Source organism: Orcinus orca, chromosome 11 (genome assembly GCF_937001465.1).
Source record: "Orcinus orca chromosome 11, mOrcOrc1.1, whole genome shotgun sequence".
NCBI lineage: Eukaryota > Metazoa > Chordata > Mammalia > Artiodactyla > Delphinidae > Orcinus > Orcinus orca.
The window spans coordinates 29,295,954-29,316,515 of record NC_064569.1 but is presented as its reverse complement, the minus strand read 5'-3'; the positions used below and the strand labels follow the sequence as shown (position 1 = coordinate 29,316,515).

The 20,562-nt window shown below is 44.4% G+C and overlaps 1 protein-coding gene across 1 annotated transcript in view; it reads right to left on the bottom strand.

Moving 5' to 3' along the window:
- LOC125960448 (uncharacterized) overlaps positions 1-10,411 on the bottom strand; it is a 130,178-nt gene extending 119,767 nt beyond the window's left edge. Inside the window, exons 1-4 of the mRNA XM_049694429.1 lie at positions 10,348-10,411; positions 9,433-9,588; positions 6,609-6,755; positions 6,197-6,511 (exon numbers count right to left, since the gene is read on the bottom strand). Coding sequence (XP_049550386.1) covers positions 6,197-6,511; positions 6,609-6,755; positions 9,433-9,588; positions 10,348-10,411 — 682 coding nt within the window. The remainder of the gene's footprint in view (positions 1-6,196; positions 6,512-6,608; positions 6,756-9,432; positions 9,589-10,347) is intronic.
- Between the last annotated feature and the right edge of the window lie 10,151 nt (positions 10,412-20,562).

The following is a 20,562-nucleotide window of genomic DNA, read 5'->3' as shown; positions in this document are numbered from 1 at the left end:
TGGATGTGTGTTGACATAAACTCTGTTACAATTACAATTAAAGTATAGCTTACATAATGATAGTGTTAACATAAAATTATAGATGTGTAGAGACAACGTGGTCATGCATTTTTTAGTATAAGTACATGCTTAGACCAATATCTGTTAGCGGAATGAAGATGGAAGAGAATTTTGGTTAAGCCACAAAGGCTGTTTAAGGACTTGCAGATAGCTAAGGGGAACTCAAAGACCAGTAAGATAATATTTCCCCTGCCATGTTTTCGATTGCAAAGTGAAGGGAAGATGTGAAAGTAAGTACCCCTATGGAAATTACAAGTACATTTTTTTCCTTGAATACCTGGGTAAATGCTTAAATTCTAATGTATATCAGTGATGCAAATTTTCAACTGAGTTTGATAAATCATAAAATAATAATTATACATATATGTATATAAAACTGCATGGAACTAGACAGTTCAGAATTACTTCTAATTAAAGAGGTACCCTATGACAACTAACTTAAACCTTACAAAATATGGTTCCAAGTACCCTATCAGAGTGAAAAGTAGGAGACTGAAAGGTTTATTGTAAATGTTTGTAGTCATGGTGTCTTAACTAAAACTACTGTGTCACAAATACTACTAAAATAATTGTGACATTTTATTCACTTTTACTGCAAACAACAAAACAAACTATAGGTATTTTTTCATTTCAGGTAATTATTTTAGCTAACAGTTATTAAATGTTTTGAGAAGACAGAGTGCTAATTGCATTACTTCATTTTATCTTTAAAATAGCGCTTCCATGTAATTATTCTTAATATCTCCATTGTATTAAAGTGTATCTCTAGTTTAGACCTTTCTTCAGAACTGCAGACTTGTGTATCCAACTGTGTACTCAGCATCTCTACTTGGACGTCACGAAAACATCTCAAATCTTATACCTCCAAAACTGGTCTTTAATCCCCCAAACATGCTCTACCCCAAACTTTTTCCATCTTAGGTGACAGTAACCACACCTTTCCAGTTCCCCAGGCCCTAAACCTCGAATTCACCCTTGACCCCCTCTTCCTTTCCATTCTTGCATTCAATCTACCACGAAATGCTGTCACAACCTTCCCAATGTGCCACTTCTGAGAATTACCAGCCGCTAGCAGCCTGGTGCAGGCCACCAACATAGACCCCGAGGATCCTGTAGTCGCCTCCCGAGATTCTCCCTGACTCCACTCTCTCCCCACATCCTCAAGGCCACAGATAGAGTTGTGCTTTTCAAACAAGAGACAGTTCATGCCACACCTCGGCTAAAATCCTGCCCCTGGATGGCCTCCCAGGACTTACCCAATCCATCCCATCACATATCCGACCTCCAGCCCTCCTGCCGTCTCTTCCTCCCCACTGACTAAGTCAGCCAGGGTGGCCTCCTTGATATTCCTCCAAGCTGCCCGGCATATTTCTGCCTTAGAGTTTTGGCAGAAAACTCTGGCAGAGATGGAGGATTCTGGTTATTCTTGCTCCCAGGGAGTGGTCTCCCCATCATACATTCTGACAACTCCCTCACTTCAAGTCTTTGCTCAAATGTCAACTTATAAAATCCACCCTGACTACCCTATTTAAAATCAGAACCTACCTGTACACTCCTCCAGCACTCCCAACCCAAGCCTCTTCAGTGAGCTTCACATCCTTCTCCTTATCCCGTAGCGTCCATCAACTTGTGACAAAGCATAGAATTTATTTATAACATACATTTCCACACGAGAGTATAAGGAGGGAGAAAGCGTGCAAGAAGGAGCAAGCAGGCAAAGGCTCTTGTCTGATTTATTCATTGATACGTCCAAGCATAGAGAACAGGAAGATCCTTGATAAACCGTCCTGAAAAAGATACAGATGAGGAAACTAGTAGTAAAGCTCAGAAAGTTTAAGTAACTTCCTCAAGGTTCTAGAGCTAGAAGAGGGTCACAGTAGAATTCACACTTGGGGATGTCTAACTTCAAATCTCTTAGCCTCTCTGCTATCTTTTTTTTCTTCTTTGCGGTACGCGGGCCTCTCACTGTTGCAGCCTCTCCCGTTGCGGAGCACAGGCTCCGGATGCGCAGGCTCAGCAGCCATGGCTCACAGGCCCAGCCGCTCCGCAGCATGTGGGATCTTCCCGGATCGGGTCACGAACTCTCAACCACTGCGCCACCAGGGAAGCCCCTCTCTGCTATCTTAAGTCCATGCAATTCAGGATTTGTTTTAATCAGGGCCATGGAAATTCTCACTCCACTGAATAGGATCACCAAAGTGTTCTCTGTCTAGATTTATATATATATTTTCCATTTAAACAAAGGAAACAGAAGAGGGCAATTCATCATGGGTTATTGCGGTAGTTTTACAGCAATTTTAGCAATAATGACATTTAAGTAATAGTGATATTTAATGATAGCATAATAATAATAAATAATAGCTCTTAAATGTATTGAAGACGAATCGCATGCTAAACTCGGTGTTAAAATATTTCCATGTATATTTTGTGCAAAATCCTTATGAATATTCTATCAGATGAGCTTTATGTGTAACTCCACCAGGCATACTTCTCTTATTCCGCTTTCAAAGATAAGGAAATTGATGAGAAGTGTGGTAACCATTTAATCAAGATGAGACTGGTAATAAGTTGTGAGTATGAATTTAAATTCAGGTCTAACTCCAGAATTTGATTCTCAATCCATACATGAAAATTCTGATAATTCCTTTGATAAGGGTATGGTCTATGTTCTCTCCTGGAAAACATCCCCCATTATGTCTGCCTGTGCTCATACCTTCAGAACACAGTCAAGTTTGAAACATGATAAAAATGTTTAAATAGTGTGCTTTAATAAATGGAAATATCTTCATCTAAACAATAACACAAAAAGGCAGGCTGAGCCCTTTGAAGTGGCTTCGTTGCTATCTTCCATCCAGAACAAGAGAAGGAATCAACAGCTGCAGAGTAAAGAAAGCATGAAACCCAGAGATGGAGGATTCTGTAAATGACCAATTACAAGGCTATGAAGCCACACTTTCATAGCAAGAGGCAAAATATTCCATTAAACTGAAAATTCTTCTACCCCTCACGCCAAGGCCCACACAAACATTAATGTTGCATTTATTAGGATGTATTTCCTGTGCTCTATCAACTTGACTTTCAGCAACTGTATTAATACAGTCCTTTCGCTTTGCACATATATCTGAATGATGGATTCCATTACTGGAGTTTTGTAGAAAGAGTGGAGTGAATGAAGTAAAGTTTGGGAAGAGCCATCATAATCCATAATGATGGGCACTGAATCAGGACAAGAAGAAACCTCTCTTCTCATTTATTTGAATGAAAATTCTACTATATATTTATTGCCTCTGTACAGGGCCATCTGTTGAATAGTGGAAAACAAGCATCTTTCATTTGGAGGTAGGATTTGTGTGCTCAAGTTTCTATGGGCCTGCAGAATTAATCTTGTTTGAGAAATGAAATAAAATGTAATTTCTTACTGTAAGTAGATGTGGTTAAGCAACTGGCAACTTTGATGTCTTTAAATCACTGCAGTTTCAGGGTAGGCAAATCTATAATTATTTCAAGCACTTCTTTATTGGTGCAACAATTGAGCAGTGTACATAGTGGTCAACAACCTGGGCATTGTCAGACGACTCCAAGTTTGAATCTAGACTTTGCCACTCACCAGCTATGTGACTTTCAGCGATGAGAATCACTTTCTTCAGCTTTACAGTGTGGATTATTATATGCCCTTTGCAGAACTACTGTAAGAACTAAATGTATATGGGCACAGTGGCTCATAGTAAGGGCTCAAATTAGTACTGTGGTCACTACTAGTAGCACTTAAAAGAAATTAGAACTTCTATTCTCATAAAGTGGGATATGTGTCCCTTTTCATTGTAATTTCATATCATTTTACTTTTGACCTTATAATTTAATAGCTCGATCCAAGAAACATTTAGCAGTAAATATAATTGAAAGAAGATTACCTGTCAAACATGAAATACTGTAGCATCAAGTGTGCTGGCACAATACTCTTCTCAGATAATTAACCTGTAAAAATATGTTATTGTCTTCTTTTTAATTAAGCACATTGAACATATATATTTACTGTGCCAATTGGCGAAAGGTCCATTAATTAATCAGTCTAACTATATGCCGCATAAACGTCTTCTAAACATAATCGTATATGTATTTTATTTGTTGGGAAAATGTGTTTGAGATTGTTCTTTTCTGCCTATTTAAAGTAAAAGAGGGTGAGAAGTAGAGTTAGGCTTAATGTACTTTGTACTCCATTATGCCATGAAAATGCTTCTGTGCCCTGGAGACAACAACAAAAGATTTGCTTTAATGACAAGAATCAAGTATGTTCTAAAGCTTCCAGGTAGGAGGCATATAGGTTGCAGTTTGTATCAGAAGTCTTTGCTCTCTCTCTCAACTGCGTCTAGATGGGAAAGATGTGGTCACAAATGCTTCAAGGTGACATAGTAAATGTTGGAAAAGAGGGGGGTAGGAGGCAGAGTTTTGAATATCTCAAACCTGAGCTAGAAGGATTTTATTTAAAGAAAATAGCGGATATTATTTTTCACTTAAGGAATGCCACTCAGCAAACCTGACATTAATGTAGGAAATTAGCTCTTTTAGCTACGATGCTTTCAAATGCACATGGCTGAAAACAAATTCAAAATAGTCAAAGGAAATTTAAAAACAAAAACCAAACAACGACAACAACCTCAACAAACAAGTACTAGAAATTCAGGGATGCAGCCATATTCAGATACAGTTGGATCTGGAAGTTCCAGAGTATCAGCAGGGTTCCAGCTCTCTCTCCATCGCCCAGCCCTGCTTACCTCTGCAAGACTTTATTTTACAGAAAGTCTCTTCTTGTGCTGGATAGTAACTGGGAGTCCCAGAGTCATATCTCCCCAGCTTAGAAATTCCAGAGAGAAAAGACAATTCTTCCATGTTTCTCTGAGAGAAAAGTCCTGGGGAGGAGTCTGATAGACTTAGCCGAGGTCAGATGCCTACCCATGAGCCAATCACCTGCTTTACTGGAGTTCAGTCCCTGGGCGACTCATCCCCGGGGCCCGTGAGGAGGCAGGATGGCATTATCTGGCAGTTCTCCAAGAAAAGCCTGCTGTCTTTGTAAGATGAAAGGGGAGAGGACATGGATAATGAAACCTGTATCTGCTTCTGTAAAATCCACAGAATCTTACTCCCTGCCCTGTGTCGATGACCATGCAGTAAGCTGACCCAGGAGGTCATTTTTCCCACAACAGTCTTTATATATATGACTAAGGAACACACTGGTAAAAGAATATGGGAGAAAGTCTGAGTATGACAAGTCAGCTAGACTGATATTAACTAAAAAAGCTGTGTGAAAATATCCTTAAAAAGTTGCCCCCAACTCACTCAAAGTCCAAAGTTGGAGCTGGAAATACAATGTCATGGAGTTTGGATAAGAACAGGTTTTCTCCAAGCTGAACTATGACACAGAGATTAGAGGCTTCTAGAAACTATACTTTTTCAAAGAAAAAACATCACATGAGAAAAATGAGGCCTAGAAAAATTAAATGACTTAAAGTAACATAGCTAATTAATGGCAGGACTGAGACTAGAGTATACTTTGTGTAGTTGGCTATGGTCTTTTTTGTTTGCTTTTGTTATCACTTCAAAACGAGACAAACTTAAAGAAAGGAAACACAACCAAGGCTCAGTGGTTGGAAAAGAGATGGATGTGAACGCCCACTTGTTTCTTACGTATAAAGTTACCCCTCGCAGTGTTTTGGAGGAGAAAACGCTGGCTCTTCCCAACGTTGGTTACATACACAAAGATTCCAAACACAAGACAAGTGCTTTGCAAACAAAGTAACTAGAACCAGCTCAGGCTTCCCCGCGCCGGGTCCTACGTTCCACGGTGAGAACCACCAACTGTATCCCCCCCGGGTAACAAAGTGATTCAGAAAAGCTAGCGTCTTCAGAGAAGGGAGAAAACTTAGCCGGGAAGAGAGTCAGGAGAAAACTTGCTCAGCTTCTTGCTGGGGTCTGAAACGATCCCAACAGAGTCCTTAAACCCCTCAGGTTTCCCCAATCAAGCACCCTCGCCTCCAACCTGGGCCACCCCAGATCTGACTATCAGAGGAAAGAAGTCTGCGGACGCACGGAGAGCTTACCACCCCACGAGAAGGACCCACGCGCGGTCGCACCCACTCACCCGCCGCTCCCCGGGAGACTGGAGACCAGCGCGGGGTCCAGGTCCTGGGCGTGGCAGACTCGTCCCTCTCCGGGCCCAGCTCCAGCTCACCTCGGCGCCGCCCGCCTGGGCGCCGCCATCTTGACCGAAAAGGGGGCCTCGCGCCGGAGGCCCCTGAGCGGGCGCCCTGAGCGGAGCCGGAGCGCCGGGGAACCCCAGGTCGGCGCCCTACGTCCCCCGCGCGCTCGCGCCCCGTCACCGAGCGACGAGAGTCCCGCACGCAGCGCCCTACCCAGGCTTCCGCGGAACCGACGTCCCGCGCAGCCCGCACCACGGCTCAGGCGGCGCCGAGGGCGGCCCGGGCGGAAGAGCGGGCGCGGGGCACGCGCTCGGTAACCTGGCAACGCGGAGCAACCCGGCGTCTCCGGCGAACCCCAGCCCTCCACCACGAGGAAGCACGGACCCCCGCACCCGCCGCCCAGCCCGCGCCGCCCCTCGGTCGTTCCGCCCGCCGCTGCCCGCTGGCTATGGTCTTTTAAATCCATGATACAACGTCTGTATGTAACAAATCTGTTAAACCCTAAATGTTTATGATATTCAAGTAATCCATTATCTGAATTATTCTTCAAGATAAAACATCCAAAGACTTCTTAATTGTATGGGTATACATACATAAAATACACGTGGAGGTAACTTCAAATATAGTATGTGCCTGTCTCTAATTCCTTCCCTCTCCGCTCTTGTAAAAAAATGCCCCTTTAAAAATTGCCCACTCACCATCTGTTAGGTAAATTTGCTGAAACACAGTAAATGTGGAGACATAAATTGTTATAGAGACTATTCCAAATGGCACCGACACCTGTATTTATGAAATTTTTAAAAGGGTAAGTTAGAGTTGATTTAAAAAAAAAAAATCCCACTATAGTAACACCACATCATCCTAGGTGCCCAGTTCTATCCAATTACATAAGATGGAGAAAGAGAGAGAGAGAGAGAAACAGAGAGAGAGAGGAGAAAGAGAAAGAAGAAAGGAAGAAAACCAAGTACTTATGTATAAAATGTTGCTCCCAAAGTTTGAGATTATACTCAAGCATCAATGAACAGAAGGAAAACACTTACAAATTTACAAATGTATTTCATTTATGGTATGAGGGACACAGGTTTTAGATTTGCAACACGCTCCCACAAGGGTCAAATTGACCACTTTTTTCTATCTAGTTGCTCTTGAGAGAACAAAACAATTGAAACAGATGCCATTCAATTCCAAGTCTATAGCTTAGACCATGTCACTGCACATGAAATATTGTTCATTCAGAGTCAGCACATAGCAAGAGTAATTTATACTCTCAGAGTGTTTGCTCTCAAGTCAATAGCAGAGAAGCCTTGACTAAAAACGTTCCCATTAATTTCCATTGTAATATATCTTACTTATAGCCCATGAAACAGTGGTCAGGGGAGATTTATTCTTTGGACACCATATTATATAATCTCTCCACTTTAAGCCATCCCCCACTCGGCGATTATTTTTTAAATATGTTACTCGTAGTCAATATTAATTTACATTTAATCTTTCTTAGCATTAGGAGAGTATTATTTTGTACAGGCTCAGAAACAAATCTCCCGAAATTCCTCCCTGATGCTCCCTTCAGGCTGAAAATGCATTGCAGGGTGGCTGCAGTGACTTACTTCTAGTTGGCAGAGCCCTGGCCACACACTAATTTCATTAGCCTCAAACTCCTGGATTTGAAAGATCCACTGAATATGATTCCTGTTCTCTGACATGTCACTTACTAACCAATTCAGTGTGCATACAGAGGAGAGAAAGGACTTGCTCAGCTCTGGCCCACCGGCAGGCAGATGAGAATTCCCAGTCAGAGACACTGTTTACATCTGAGCGGTCATTCTTGCCCGGGTCCTCATTTTCAGGAAGGAACTTCAATCCAGGCTTTGCTGGCAGCTGCAGCATTTGTTACATCCATTACTAGCTCCTTGTTCCTTCTTGCCCCCCAGTGCTTAGCATCCCCCATTTCAGTCACTAAGTCTTCCTTCCCCCAGCCTAGAAGCTTACCTCACCATAAATTTTTATCTCAAATGATAGGTTTGGCACATTCCCCACAGCAACCCACAGGGACTGGGGAAAAGAAAACTCAGATCTCTGGAGAGCTAAGAATTCAACCATTTAGAGGAGTTTCTTTTATACAGGACAGTCTTCATTGAGCTGAACCCTGCAATCCCAGAGAAGATTCACCTACCCGTTCTTTTCTTCTTTCCCTAAAGTGACTGTGTCTTTGAACAATGGGTCTGTGTTCCACTATTCTCTCTATTCATTTTTCAGGTTTACAGAGGCTGGGAAACTGGGGACTGGACTTATATGCCAGGAGCTTCTAAGATCACACGCAAAAATAAGGCTACGGGAAGAGATTGTTGGAATCTATCTCTGTATATTTGAACATGGGCAGTGGTTAACCAGGATGCTCACACCAAGCTTATATCCAGCTTGCAGCACAAGCTACAAATTGGTGCATCCCTCCTACTACCAGCCTCTTCTCAATAAATGCAGGTGAAAACTGGGGGCTCTTTTCCCTCAGCTGTTCAATCCAACATGAATAGCTGCAATTTGCAAATTAGAGGAAAATGACAGTGTTTTCTCTGAATGGTTTTGGTCCCAACCCACACTGCTAATGTTGGCATTCAGTTCCTTTCCTTCCCAGCCCAGGGAACGGGGGAACTAAGCATAAGGCAAGCGTTCTCTTTTCTTGCAAGTGCCTCAGATCCACACACCAGAGAAGGAATCAGCTCCCCCTGGAATCTTTTTCAGCAAACACAATCCTTCAGCCTAGTCGGCAAGCTCTCTCTTGACTTTAAGATTTCACTCTTTTTTCGACAGGCAGGCCCATCTGCAGTACTGCCCAAGCTCCAAGTGAAGGCACCAAAATAATTTTAAAAATGTCAAACAGCAAATGTGCCTTCAACCCCCAGAGCTCCAGTAAAACTACTGTGAGTTGCCCCTGTGGTTCTCAGGTGACCTCTGGCCTCATCCTCCCTGCAGCGCTGCCTCCTCAGGTTCTCTAGTTTAAGCTCAGAGGTAAAGGAAGTGCTTCTGGGTTTTGCTTACAACAACCCAGGCTCTTCCTGAAAGCATTACCTCAAAGTGAAGGCTGCCCAGAAGCACTTTTGGCCTTGCAAACATCTAGAGGTCTCCATGGTGGCATACTCAAGAGGTGCTAGAGATGCTCAGAGGCTCAGAGGGGCCATACCAGGCTGCAGCTTTAGACAGGCACCCCTCCTTCTGGCACAAACACAAGCTTCATACTCCTGGGTGCTGATGTAGTGACAGCTTGAATCACAAGGAGTCCCCTCCAGAAACCCAACGTGCTTCAGGAAAGGCACTTGAGAGGGAGCCAACTTTTTAGCTACGGGGAGCATAAGGGTCAGCCAGAACATCTGGAGAAGGGACTAACTGAGCTTGGGTCCTACCAGGCAGGGAGAGAGCTATGCATTAGGAAAGGATCACTTCAAGACAGAGATGAACAAAAAACTTGGATATAGGGGTAGAGAAGGAAAAGAGAGGCAGAAATTGAAAGGGAGAACATAAAAACAGAGAGACAAAAAAAAAAAAAAAAGCAGGGAGAAAGAGACACAAGGAGACATACAGGAAGAAAGACAGAGAAACAAGAGAATCCATAGTCACGCAGACCCTGAAACTCAATTTCTTCATCCAGAAGCCATCCATCTATACCCAGGGCGGCACAGGAGCCGTGGGGCCGAGGCTGCGGGAGCAGGCGGTGAGAGAGCACTGCAGCACCGCCCACGGCTCAGCTGGCCCGATCTGCCGTCCTCGCATCTTCCGCCGTTGCCCGCCTGCACCCGGAGCTAGAGGACCGCCCGGCCTTGCTCAGCGCACCCTACTGCCTCCCTCCAGGCGCCTTCTTGTCTGGCTCTGAGAATCGTCCTCAAAACCCAGGACTGGGGTTGGGGGCTGCGTTAGGGAGGTCGTGGGAAAGGATGGGCACAGGGTGGGTGCAGAGAAAGCGATTGTGCTTCGCAGTTAGCATGAGCTCACCTCTGGGCTGTGAGCTGGCAGGAGTAGAAAGCTGATCGCCCGGCTCCTGCCAGTGGCCAGATCGCAAAGGCAGTTTAGACGGTGCAAACAACTGCCCAGAGCAAATCACCTGGGGGCACGTCTGCGGGTGGCTTCTCCCCGCTTGAGGACAGTCCCCACGCCTTCCGCCCCATGCCCTCGCAGAGACAGGTTACAGGTCGGGAAATCCAACCCGAGCGAAATGGGCAATTCACGTCCAAATGTAGGTGAAGACCTAGCCTTCGGTTTAAGAACTGCCTCCCTAAGCTCTTCTCGAAATTTTCCAAGGCAGCTGCAGCTTGTCGGGCGGCTTGGGGCAGGGAAGCTGGGGAGTTGAGAAATGCCTAGTTTCTAGGCGTCTTCTCATCTTTCCTATTCCTTGCGCCTAGGTGGCTCTCACAGGAGCCCGGCACTTTTACAAGCCTGTTTTGGAACCATATTTCACTCGAATGCAAACCCATTTAAATCATCGCCTTGTTTTTCGGAGACTGTTTCTTCCAAATGGGGCCATAAATCCAGAATGTCAAGCCGGATGGAGTGGAGCGCGGACAGGGGAGAGATGGAAGGGAAATGAATCAAGCAGGGAAAGTACCTCCTCGGGTGAGGTGGGAGGGATTCGGCCGGATCTCCAGGGTGGAAATGAGCGAAGGCTGACCAGACCCCGCACCCCTGGAGTCCAAGCCAGCCTTCAGAATAAAGAGCGCGGGGAGCTACGGCACGCTCTGCCCCGGAGGGAGCGCCCCCCTACCTGGAAAAGCCTCAGGATGTTGGCTACCATGATGGAGACCGAACTCCCCGAAGCCCCAATCACTCCAACTACTTTCTCGGGCTTGACGAAAACCGGAGGCTCGCCGTTGGTGCAGCGCACTTCGGAGGTGTCCTTCTGGATGAGCGCCTGGACGAAAGTGAGCGACTGTTCGAGCGCATAAGTGTCCCTGGAACGAGTGTCCAGGATCCGCGCTCCCAGCGTCACGTTGGGCAGCAGGTTGGGATCGCTGTTGATCTGGTCCAGGGCGTAGGGCATCGCTTCCAGCCTGTGGATCCCGTTCTCCCTCTTGATGTCGCCGCAGGGCACTCCGCTGGGACCCTTCGCGTGCACCGGGAACAGCCCCCCGAGGGTGACGTCCCCCTCGATCCGAATGGAGTGCGGGGCGTACATCTCCTGGCCGCGCGCCGCCGCCGCCAGCGCGCACAGAAGCACCTCCAGCACGCAGCAGGGAAACTTCATCAAAGTCAGGGCGCGGAGCAGCTTCCCCAGCTGGACCGTGCTGCTCCCGCGGCTGCGGCGGTGGCGGCGGCACTGGAGGGGACGGTGGCGGGCCCGCGGGAGTCCTGGCCCCTTGGGGTGAGCTCCTCCGGTGAAGCCCAGGGTCTCCTGCGGGCGAGGAGGGTAGGGGCGCCCGGGGAAGGGCAGCCGGCGAGGGTGGGGGGTCCCGCGGCGCCTGCCAGCTTGGGGCGCCGTGCGCTCTCGGGTTCCCCGGCCAGCGCGCCGCGCTCGAGCTCGCGCTCGGTGGCTTGCAGCTCGAGCTCTCCAACAGCCCAGCACTGGGGAGAGAGCGAGGATGGCTATCGCTTTAAATGCGCGTTCGGCTCCCTCTCCTCCTCCGCCCACTCCCTCCCACCCTCGCTCGCTCTCAGGCTCTCCCCACCCTTCCCAGCGCCCACCCTCCCCACGGTTTTGCAACATCACGCAGGGAGGGGCTGCGTGCTGAGGTAAGGGGGGAGGGAATGGGTGGGCGGCTGTGGGGCGGGGGGAGTACCTCCGATTGGGAGTTTCGAGGTCCCCAGGGAATCTGGGGATTGCAGGTCGCAGGCGAAGGCTGAGCTCCTGCTTCGGTCTCACTGTAGAAGCCGCTCGCTCGCCCGCCTGCACCCACACGCACATTCTAGGCACAGGGTGGCATCAGCTCCGGACAGGGCGGTTCTAGCTGGGGCTGACTGCTTCCAACCCTGAGGTCCGGAGCCGGGGCTGTCAGCGCCGGGAGAATGCGAGGTAGTCGAAGGTGATGCCGCCAAGCATGAAGGGTAGTAGGGAGCCCCCAGTCTCTACTGCTAATTCGTCTGTGCCAGTTTTTCCTAAGAAAAACACACATACACACAGGAGCCTGATTTATGACCTAAAGAACCTTTACGCAGAGACTTCTCCGGGGCCAGGCACTGGGCTAGCCTGTAGGGAAAGACGCCAACAAGAAATGCTGGGAATGGAAATGCATCTTTGGTCTTCAGGGGTTACTGTGGCCGGAGCCGGATGAAGTAACCCTGGTCTCCAGTAAATCTGTGGCGGATTCGCTCCTTTTCTTCCTTTCATCGCAAGAGATGGAACAACTGAGAAGTCTGCAGAGCGCACTTTCTTCTCTGGCGCTGACAGGTGTAAGGCTCCCTCCTACCCATTTCCAGAGATGCTTTTGGGCTGATGTCAGGTTTCCTCGGGCAGGAAATAGCAAGAAAGAGGTGACAGTAGGAGGAGCAGACAGAAATCTCCCCATCGATCCAGTGATCCAGTGATCCATTCTTTTTTTTTTTTTTTTTTTTTTTCTGGCTGAAGATTTGGGGGGTTTGGGGAGTGGAATCAGGATGCCAGAGCAGGTAGTAGTGCAGTTAGGAAGCTGTTTTTCAAAGGTGTCCCATCCTGCAGGTCCAGCCCAAACTTGGCCCAGCAACAAGTGGCCCTAGTTCCTACACAAGGAAGGGCAATGTATCTGCCCTTGGTGCCCACGTGTACTGCTTATGGTGGTCTCTACTCTTGCTGAGCCTTTCCGTTGGAGGGCAGCGAAACTGTCTTATACAGAATTGAGGGTGCAGAGAAAACCAAAACAAGACTATACTTTCTGTTGTAATGTTAGTGTACTAAAGAAAAATGTCCTTGCACATAAACAAAACAACACACACACACACACACCTAAAAAGTCAGAAGTTGGGAAGTTGGTTGTCTCTTCCACCAACCACCTGTATGACCTTGGCACTTCTGTTCCTGTGCCTGAGTTTTACTTTGCCCATCTGTAAAATGATGAAATTGAATTGAATGTTTTACAGGTTAACTTTTAACTTTCAAATCCTCTGTTGAAATAGGCCATGCACCTTTGGCCATGGTGTTGTTTTTAGACCAATATCCTTTGTTGCTTTATGTGTAGGGCACCCGTTTTTTGATACCCAAACAACACTTCAAACATTTCCTGGTACAGAGGATATTTTTTTTCTTGTTGACCACCCATTTATCGTCCTTCTAGGCAGAGTCCAGTCCATCATTTTCTTTTCAGACATGCCCCTCCTCCAGGTTTCAATACTTAAGGTTTGAGGAGGAAAAAAAACCTTCTGGCTACAGTGTTCAAGGAAGGGAATAGAGGCTAACAAGAGCTATGCAGGGCTAATCCCTGGAGTTCTGCTGGAGTAACGAGGGTGATGACATAGGGTTACCACTGTCCAATAGACAATCCGTGCCGGAGTTAAAAGAAAAAGGAGCCTCCTTCCTCTAAATGCTTTATGTATATCTTTTGGACAATGTTACACTATTTGATTTGGTAAAAACATACCATTTTACTGCCATCTTCAAGAAAAGTGATGTAAAAGCTATGCGAAGCTACCCCTGTATACAATGTGATCATCCATCACTCATAGATGTGATGCCCCGCTATATAAGTGCACACCTTGTGCAACCTTATGCTGTGATGCGCCCGCCCCTTCCAGCCAGCCCTGGAGCTGCGAGCGTATAAGCCCGCAGCTGTGCCAGAAGCTCCCACATAAACAGGGAAATATTTGAATCCCATAATGAGAGATACCAGAGAGGAGAAAAGACAGAGAGAAGAAGGGGTGGGGAAGAGAGAAAGGGACCTGGTTAAAACATGGGAACTCCTGGATCCACGTGTGCCTGAAAGATTGCCTCTTTTTTTTCAATTATATAGTATTTTATTTCTGTTGTTTGAAGTCAAAATATCCTCTTGTAACTCACCTATTCTGCTATTCAATACATTGGATCAAAAAGGCTGGAACAAGTGAAATAGATATCCTGTTAAGGCAGCATTAGCTAGTTTGGAAAGGGGGAAAGAAGCAAAGCAATAGAAAGGCATCCTTGGGAACACAAATACTGTGATCCTAGTATGTAGGCATCAGTACCTGAGGCTATATTTGATAGAGACTGTATCCTTATTTAGTTTTTAATTTAAGGCTACTTAGTAGGCACTTGGTGCCAAAACATATATTTGAAGAGCTGTGTTACAAGTGAGAACACTTGATTTTTCACCTGCCCATGTGAGGATCTATGTTCTCCTCTTCCATTTCCAGGTCACAGCTTGCAACTGCTCAACAAATAGTTCTTGGCTGACTGTTGAATGTCGCCTTGTTCTGTGTTCTCTCTTTGCTCTCCTCATTCTCCCCAAACATCTGGCAGCAATCATTATCTTCTTTTTGTTGCAGTCATCTGTGTGCATGTTTTATTTCCCTTGCTAAGCTGGAAGGTCCTTGAGGGTAAGGGGCTAGGTACTATAAGGGGCTAGGTATTATTTATCTTTTTACCTCGGACAATGTTCAGAATGGTGTTTTGTACCTAAGAAGCACTCATGTGTTGAATGAATCAGAATTGGTCAGCCATTCCCCACTGTCTTTATCTCACAATAACAGAAACATAAAGTGGGCAGAGCAGAAACGACGGCAAATAAATTGTCCTCTCAGTCACAGAATGCAGTTTCTAGAACTTAAAGAATAATTAGTAGATTTTGAAATAATTTTGTTTTACAAAAATGTCATAAGATTGAAATACTCTAACCTTAAAGCTCTCGATCAACTCTAAAGGAGGGCTTTAATTGGCTCTTCCTGAGTCAAGTGTTTATTCCTGGGCCGATAACTGGGGCCATTGTCATAATAGAAAGTGTGATTTGTTACCAGAGAAAGAGGAAAGTGACGCTGGGCTTGCAAGATATTTATATCTTCAGCCAGAGTGCATAGGATCTGGAACTTAATTGGTGATGCAGTGTTTGTTTGAGATTATATGAATGAAAAATCTTTGTGTAAGGGTGATTAATCTAAAACTTGGCCAGTCATTGTCCTAGTGTCATATTAAATTGCAGGAGAATCTAGTTTTAGGCACAAAGATCATAAATATAAAATGTGTTCCCAGGCTTGGTTCTGTGTAGTCAGTAATCTATACTCACCCAGTCATTAATAAAAATGAAAGTTAAGGACTCAGTCCTAACTTATATGCTTAGCATTGTATTTTGCTAACAATCTCAGTTTTATTTTCTTTGTTCTCCCCTGCCCGTCATCTTCTGCAGAAAATAATGTCTCCACTTTCAATTCCCTGTCTATTTAAATCCGATTTGTAATTTATGAAGTTGTCCTCCTTAAGGGCTGCTGCTTCTGCCACAGTAATATACTCTGGCCATTATTATACTCTTCCATCTTTCATGTAGGTCTCCATCCATAGGTTTTGTTTTCATAGCTTTTTTTTTTTTGGCGGTACGCGGGCCTCTCACTGTTGTGGCCTCTCCCGACGCGGAGCACAGGCTCCGGACGCGCAGGCTCAGTGGCCATGGCTCACGGGCCCAGCCGCTCCGCGGCATGTGGCATCTTCCCGGACTGGGGCACGAACCCGTATCCCCTGCATCGGCAGGGGGACTTTCAACCACTGCGCCACCAGGGAAGCACTATACTTATGATTTTATATTTGCTTATTCACTTTTGTCTCCCCCCTCAGCTCAAGAGAGACTATATTCATCTGTGTTAATCACTGCTGTATTTCCTGAACATGCCTATAAATCATACTGAAGAATGGTGCCTGAAATTTGGTAAGGGATCAATCAATTTTCTTCGCTGGATGAAGAAATGTGTTCATAAATTAATGAACAGATCTTCGGGGCTTCTGACTTGAGGACTAATGGGAAGAGGATGGCAAATGTTTGGGACAGGGTACTGCAAGAAGTAGTATTTGGAGTACTCTGATAGCTATCCTAACAGATAAGATTGTGTTCATTTAAGTAGTTTTAATGAGAGAGCTGGGAACTAGGGACACACAGCATTAAGGTTTTTATAATGCATTCTGTAGAGTTCTTTTTAAGTCTGTACAAATATCATTGAAAATATATGCATACATATACACCTCTGTTACTTTACTTAGTGCTTTACAAGAGCCCCTCAAGGAAGGGGTAGTAGCAACTCTCAGTATCCTTCTTTTATGATGAGCTTAATTTATTCAAAGTTACATCATAATTTATTTGTAACTGTGAAACTAGACTTAGTTATTGAATAGACCCTCCCTAGAAACGTATGACATTAATAAAACCAACAAAAATTTGTTCAGTTTCCAATGACAGACACACTACAGACTCAATTATGGGCCATCCAGTTTAATGAAGGGAAGAAGTGATTTAACAAATATAGAGCAAACAGAATATGAAGTTTTATCCTCCATTAATATTAGTAACGGATAGTGTGGGCTCCAACGCCTTCAAGATAGCTTGAGACCATCATCTCTATGTCATGGGCAGGGGGATGTTCAGCCAGGATGTCTTTCACTGTCACTGAGAAAAATTTCCATAATATATAATGATACCTACTGAAACTGATATGGGGCATTCGGGTAATAAGGAATCCGTTAGCATATTTTTCCGGAAGCCTTGACTACAAAATGAAGACAGTAGATTTGGACACTTTCAGCCATGAAGAAGTTGTTTGGATATTCATCTTTATGCCTAATGAAATAAGCTTATTTCATCTCTGCAGCTTCCCAGATACCATTTTCCCACCTCTGTTTTATGTTTGGAAAGACTTTTAGAAATTGAAAGTCAAGTTAAAAAGTGAGTGACAACTTAAATGATATATGGAATATTTTGCTGACTTACAAGAGCATGCAGAATTAAATATGACCCAGTTCAAATGTTTATTTTAACGTGTATGTTGAGGTGGAGTTTTCAAGGTGCCAGAAAATGAGAATTCACCTTCCAGTGTGTGTTACCAGCTCTGTTCATTGCACAGAATCATCTTCATAAAACATACTGTTTTCTATGTACCTGGTATATATCTCAATTAGTTTGAAGAATTTCTCAGATACCTCTTAATATGTAATGCTCCAATTCCAATCTTGCCATGTCCTGTACCAGTGACACAGCACACAGGAGTTTTATTTCTCTTTATTTCTCTGGGTTGTTCAGAACCCAATGAAAGAACAATGGAATGGGATCAAAGAGATCAGGGTTCTTGTCCCAGATTTACCATAAAATAATTGTGTCCTCTTGGGAAAATTATAGTCATTCTAGGTCCCTTTTCTTTACTTTGACAGAGCTGCACTAGATGACCCCAAGTAATATAGCACTCTTTCAGTAGTAGCTTAGATGTTATTGGTATTCTGAAACAAATGAAGACAATGACACATGGAGCTGTGCAACATCTCTGTAACTCTGTTGTCTTAGAGTTGCCTCCATTTTACAGATGATAAGATGACTGTGCATAGAAGTAGATGTTTGGAACCAGCGGTTCCAAAGTAAGTGGAGGTAAACCGCAAATTTCCTTCCTTCCTGAAGCTCACTTAGCCAAAACATAGGCTTCTGAATATTAAGCTGTAAAGCATATTATCAGTACATTTTAAAAGAAGCTATTCTTCTAGGATTTCCAATTAATAGCAGGAGGTTTTGAAATTCTTAAAAGATCATCTAATTTTGTGAGATTTACAGCTCTATTTTCCTGTCAAGCAAGTTGTATTAGTGCCAGACAGTCATCTGAGCTTCTGGATGCTTCTCTGAACCTCTTGAAGTTTTCTTCTTGCTATCTGAAATGCATGCCAGATAAGCCTTTTTCTAGAGCGTATGTACAGACTTGTGTATTTTCATATAGGAAAGCGATGCAGTGAGTCAAGTCGTGGGTTAAGCCCTCATTCTCAGAGTGGTATTGAGCTCCTGGTGAAATATAATATCATTTCCTCAGAATCGAAAAGCAGTTATCTCAGGTGTATAATCCCATTAACTATTTATACATTTACGTATGATACATGTATTTATTGTACCTACGAGGTGTGTTCTCTTTGGGAAGTACAAAGCTCTTAGAGACATAGGTTGTTCATTTTTTTGTTTTCCCACAAATACTGTGACCCTTTGAGCAGGAAGGTCTATATTTTACTAACATCTAGAACCAGCAGTTAACACGGTGTCTAAGATGTAGTCAATAATTATGAAATAGATAAATGAACACATTTTTATGTAAGGGCCAGGACATGGACAAATAGAAATTTTTCATTTTCAGTCACAAAGCAACAACAGACATAAAAATGATACCGACAACAAGTGCTACGGTCATTCAAAGAAGGCATAGAATAGATAGAAGGATCTCCTCTATGGCACAGGGAACTATACTCAATATTTTGTAATAACATCTGTATGGGGCACCTGCTCCACACCAGGCCCTATGACAGGTGCTTACATACTTTCCCTCTCCCCCATCCTATGGGGAAAGTACCTCTGCTATAGATTTAACATTTGCCTCCCCCATTAATAACTTTTTTAAACCTTATTCACATTGCATCAAAGGGATGCTTTGATGCACTGCTGAGGTCTTCTCAGCAAAGCTCATGGGAATTTGGTATATGAGGATCCACAATAGCGATCCATTTCATCGGTGTCAATCTTTCTGGACAGTTTGGGTGGAAAGGACAATTCCTGAAGGTGCGATACCTTCACCACATGTACTAGCATTGGGTCTTGCGTGTGTGTGTGTCACCGACTTCAGCCTTGCTGTAGCAATAATAGCTAAGATACTGTAGAGCTGAGAGGCTATTTAAGTATTTATAGATATATACATAAGATAAAAGCACCTAACTTTTTTCTACCTATTGCTTACTTTCCACAGCGGTGTACACACCACACTTTAGGAAACAGTGATGTTGTCCAATTTGTCTTCTCATTTGAAGATGAGAAATGAAGGTCTGGAGACCTTTCATTGCTCAAGGTCATTCGAGTGTTTAAGGGCAGGATGCTGGGGTTCCTGACTTCCAGGGAACCTAACTTTTCTCTGAAATTATACTGCCCCTTAATCTCTTAGCAGTACATAAAACAAATATTGGTGACCTCGTGACATGCCAGCCCTTGGGTGAAATGGAGATCTGTGACTGGCTCTCAAACTTTTAAGAAATGGGAGTCTAGAAAAAAAAATCCAAAACAGTCATGCAAAGACTCACTGGGCTGGAAGAGGAGCCCGTGGTCGTCTAGCTCAGTGCTGGGCTGAACCCTGGATCATCCAAGGAGGGTCTTGGAGGTCTCTCTGCAGGCCAAGTAGTCAAGGCATAAGGGGGAATCAGGCAGGTTTGCTTCTGTTTCTTCATGTTATTTTCATGTAAGATAGCACTGAAAACTTCAAAAGTAACACTGGAAATGTGCTGTGTTTGTCCATTTTCATCTTATAGGTAATGACATGAAGGCTCAAAGGGGGATCATGTTTTTCTAGTTAATAACAGACAACATTCCTCACCCAGCATTCCTATAGCTTAAAAAAGCAATAGAGGCAAGTGGGTCCATGAACGTGGGTTTTGTGGTCACGCAGATTTGAACTTGCATCCCAGCAGGGCTTGAATGGAGTTTTTCTCTCCAAATTAGGCAAATTGCTTCTCCAAGGCTCATGGGGTAGTCAGTGTTGTTATAGGGGAGTGAGGTAAAAGCATTTTCTTCACCATATCCTGCCCCAGACATGTTATCTGAAAGGAAGGAAGGAAAAATGGGAGGGATATATGGAGAAAGAGGGAGGAAACTAAGGTGGCAGAGAACATTCCTAGAAGTCCTCCATGTTACTTCTGCTGTGCTTCCACACGCTCCTTGGGACCTCGCTTGCCAACAGAAATGTTGATTAAGCACTCTGGTTCTTATGTACTTTCTGCATTGGGAACACTTATAGTTAGGTCTCAGGGCTCTGAACTCCCCAAACTGGGGAACTTGTCATTAAAAGGTCCTTTTAAAAAGCACAAGTGCCCCAAAGTTTAATGGCATTAGATTTTGGCAATGATTTCTTGAATATGACACTGAAGGCACAGGCAACAAAAGGAAAATAGAGAAATTGGACTTCATGAAAATTTTTAAAACTCTGTGCATCAAGACCCTATCAACAGAGGAAAAGGGCAATCACAGAATGAGAGGAGATGTTTGGAAATCATATATCTGATAAGGGATTAATATCTAGAGTGTACAGAGAACTCCTAAAACTCAACCACAAAGCAAACAACCTGGCTAAAGAATGGGCAAAGGACTTGATTAGACATTTCTGCTAAGAAGATGCATAAATGGCCCATAAACACATCAAAAGATGCTCAGCATCACTGATCATTAGGAAAATGCAAGTC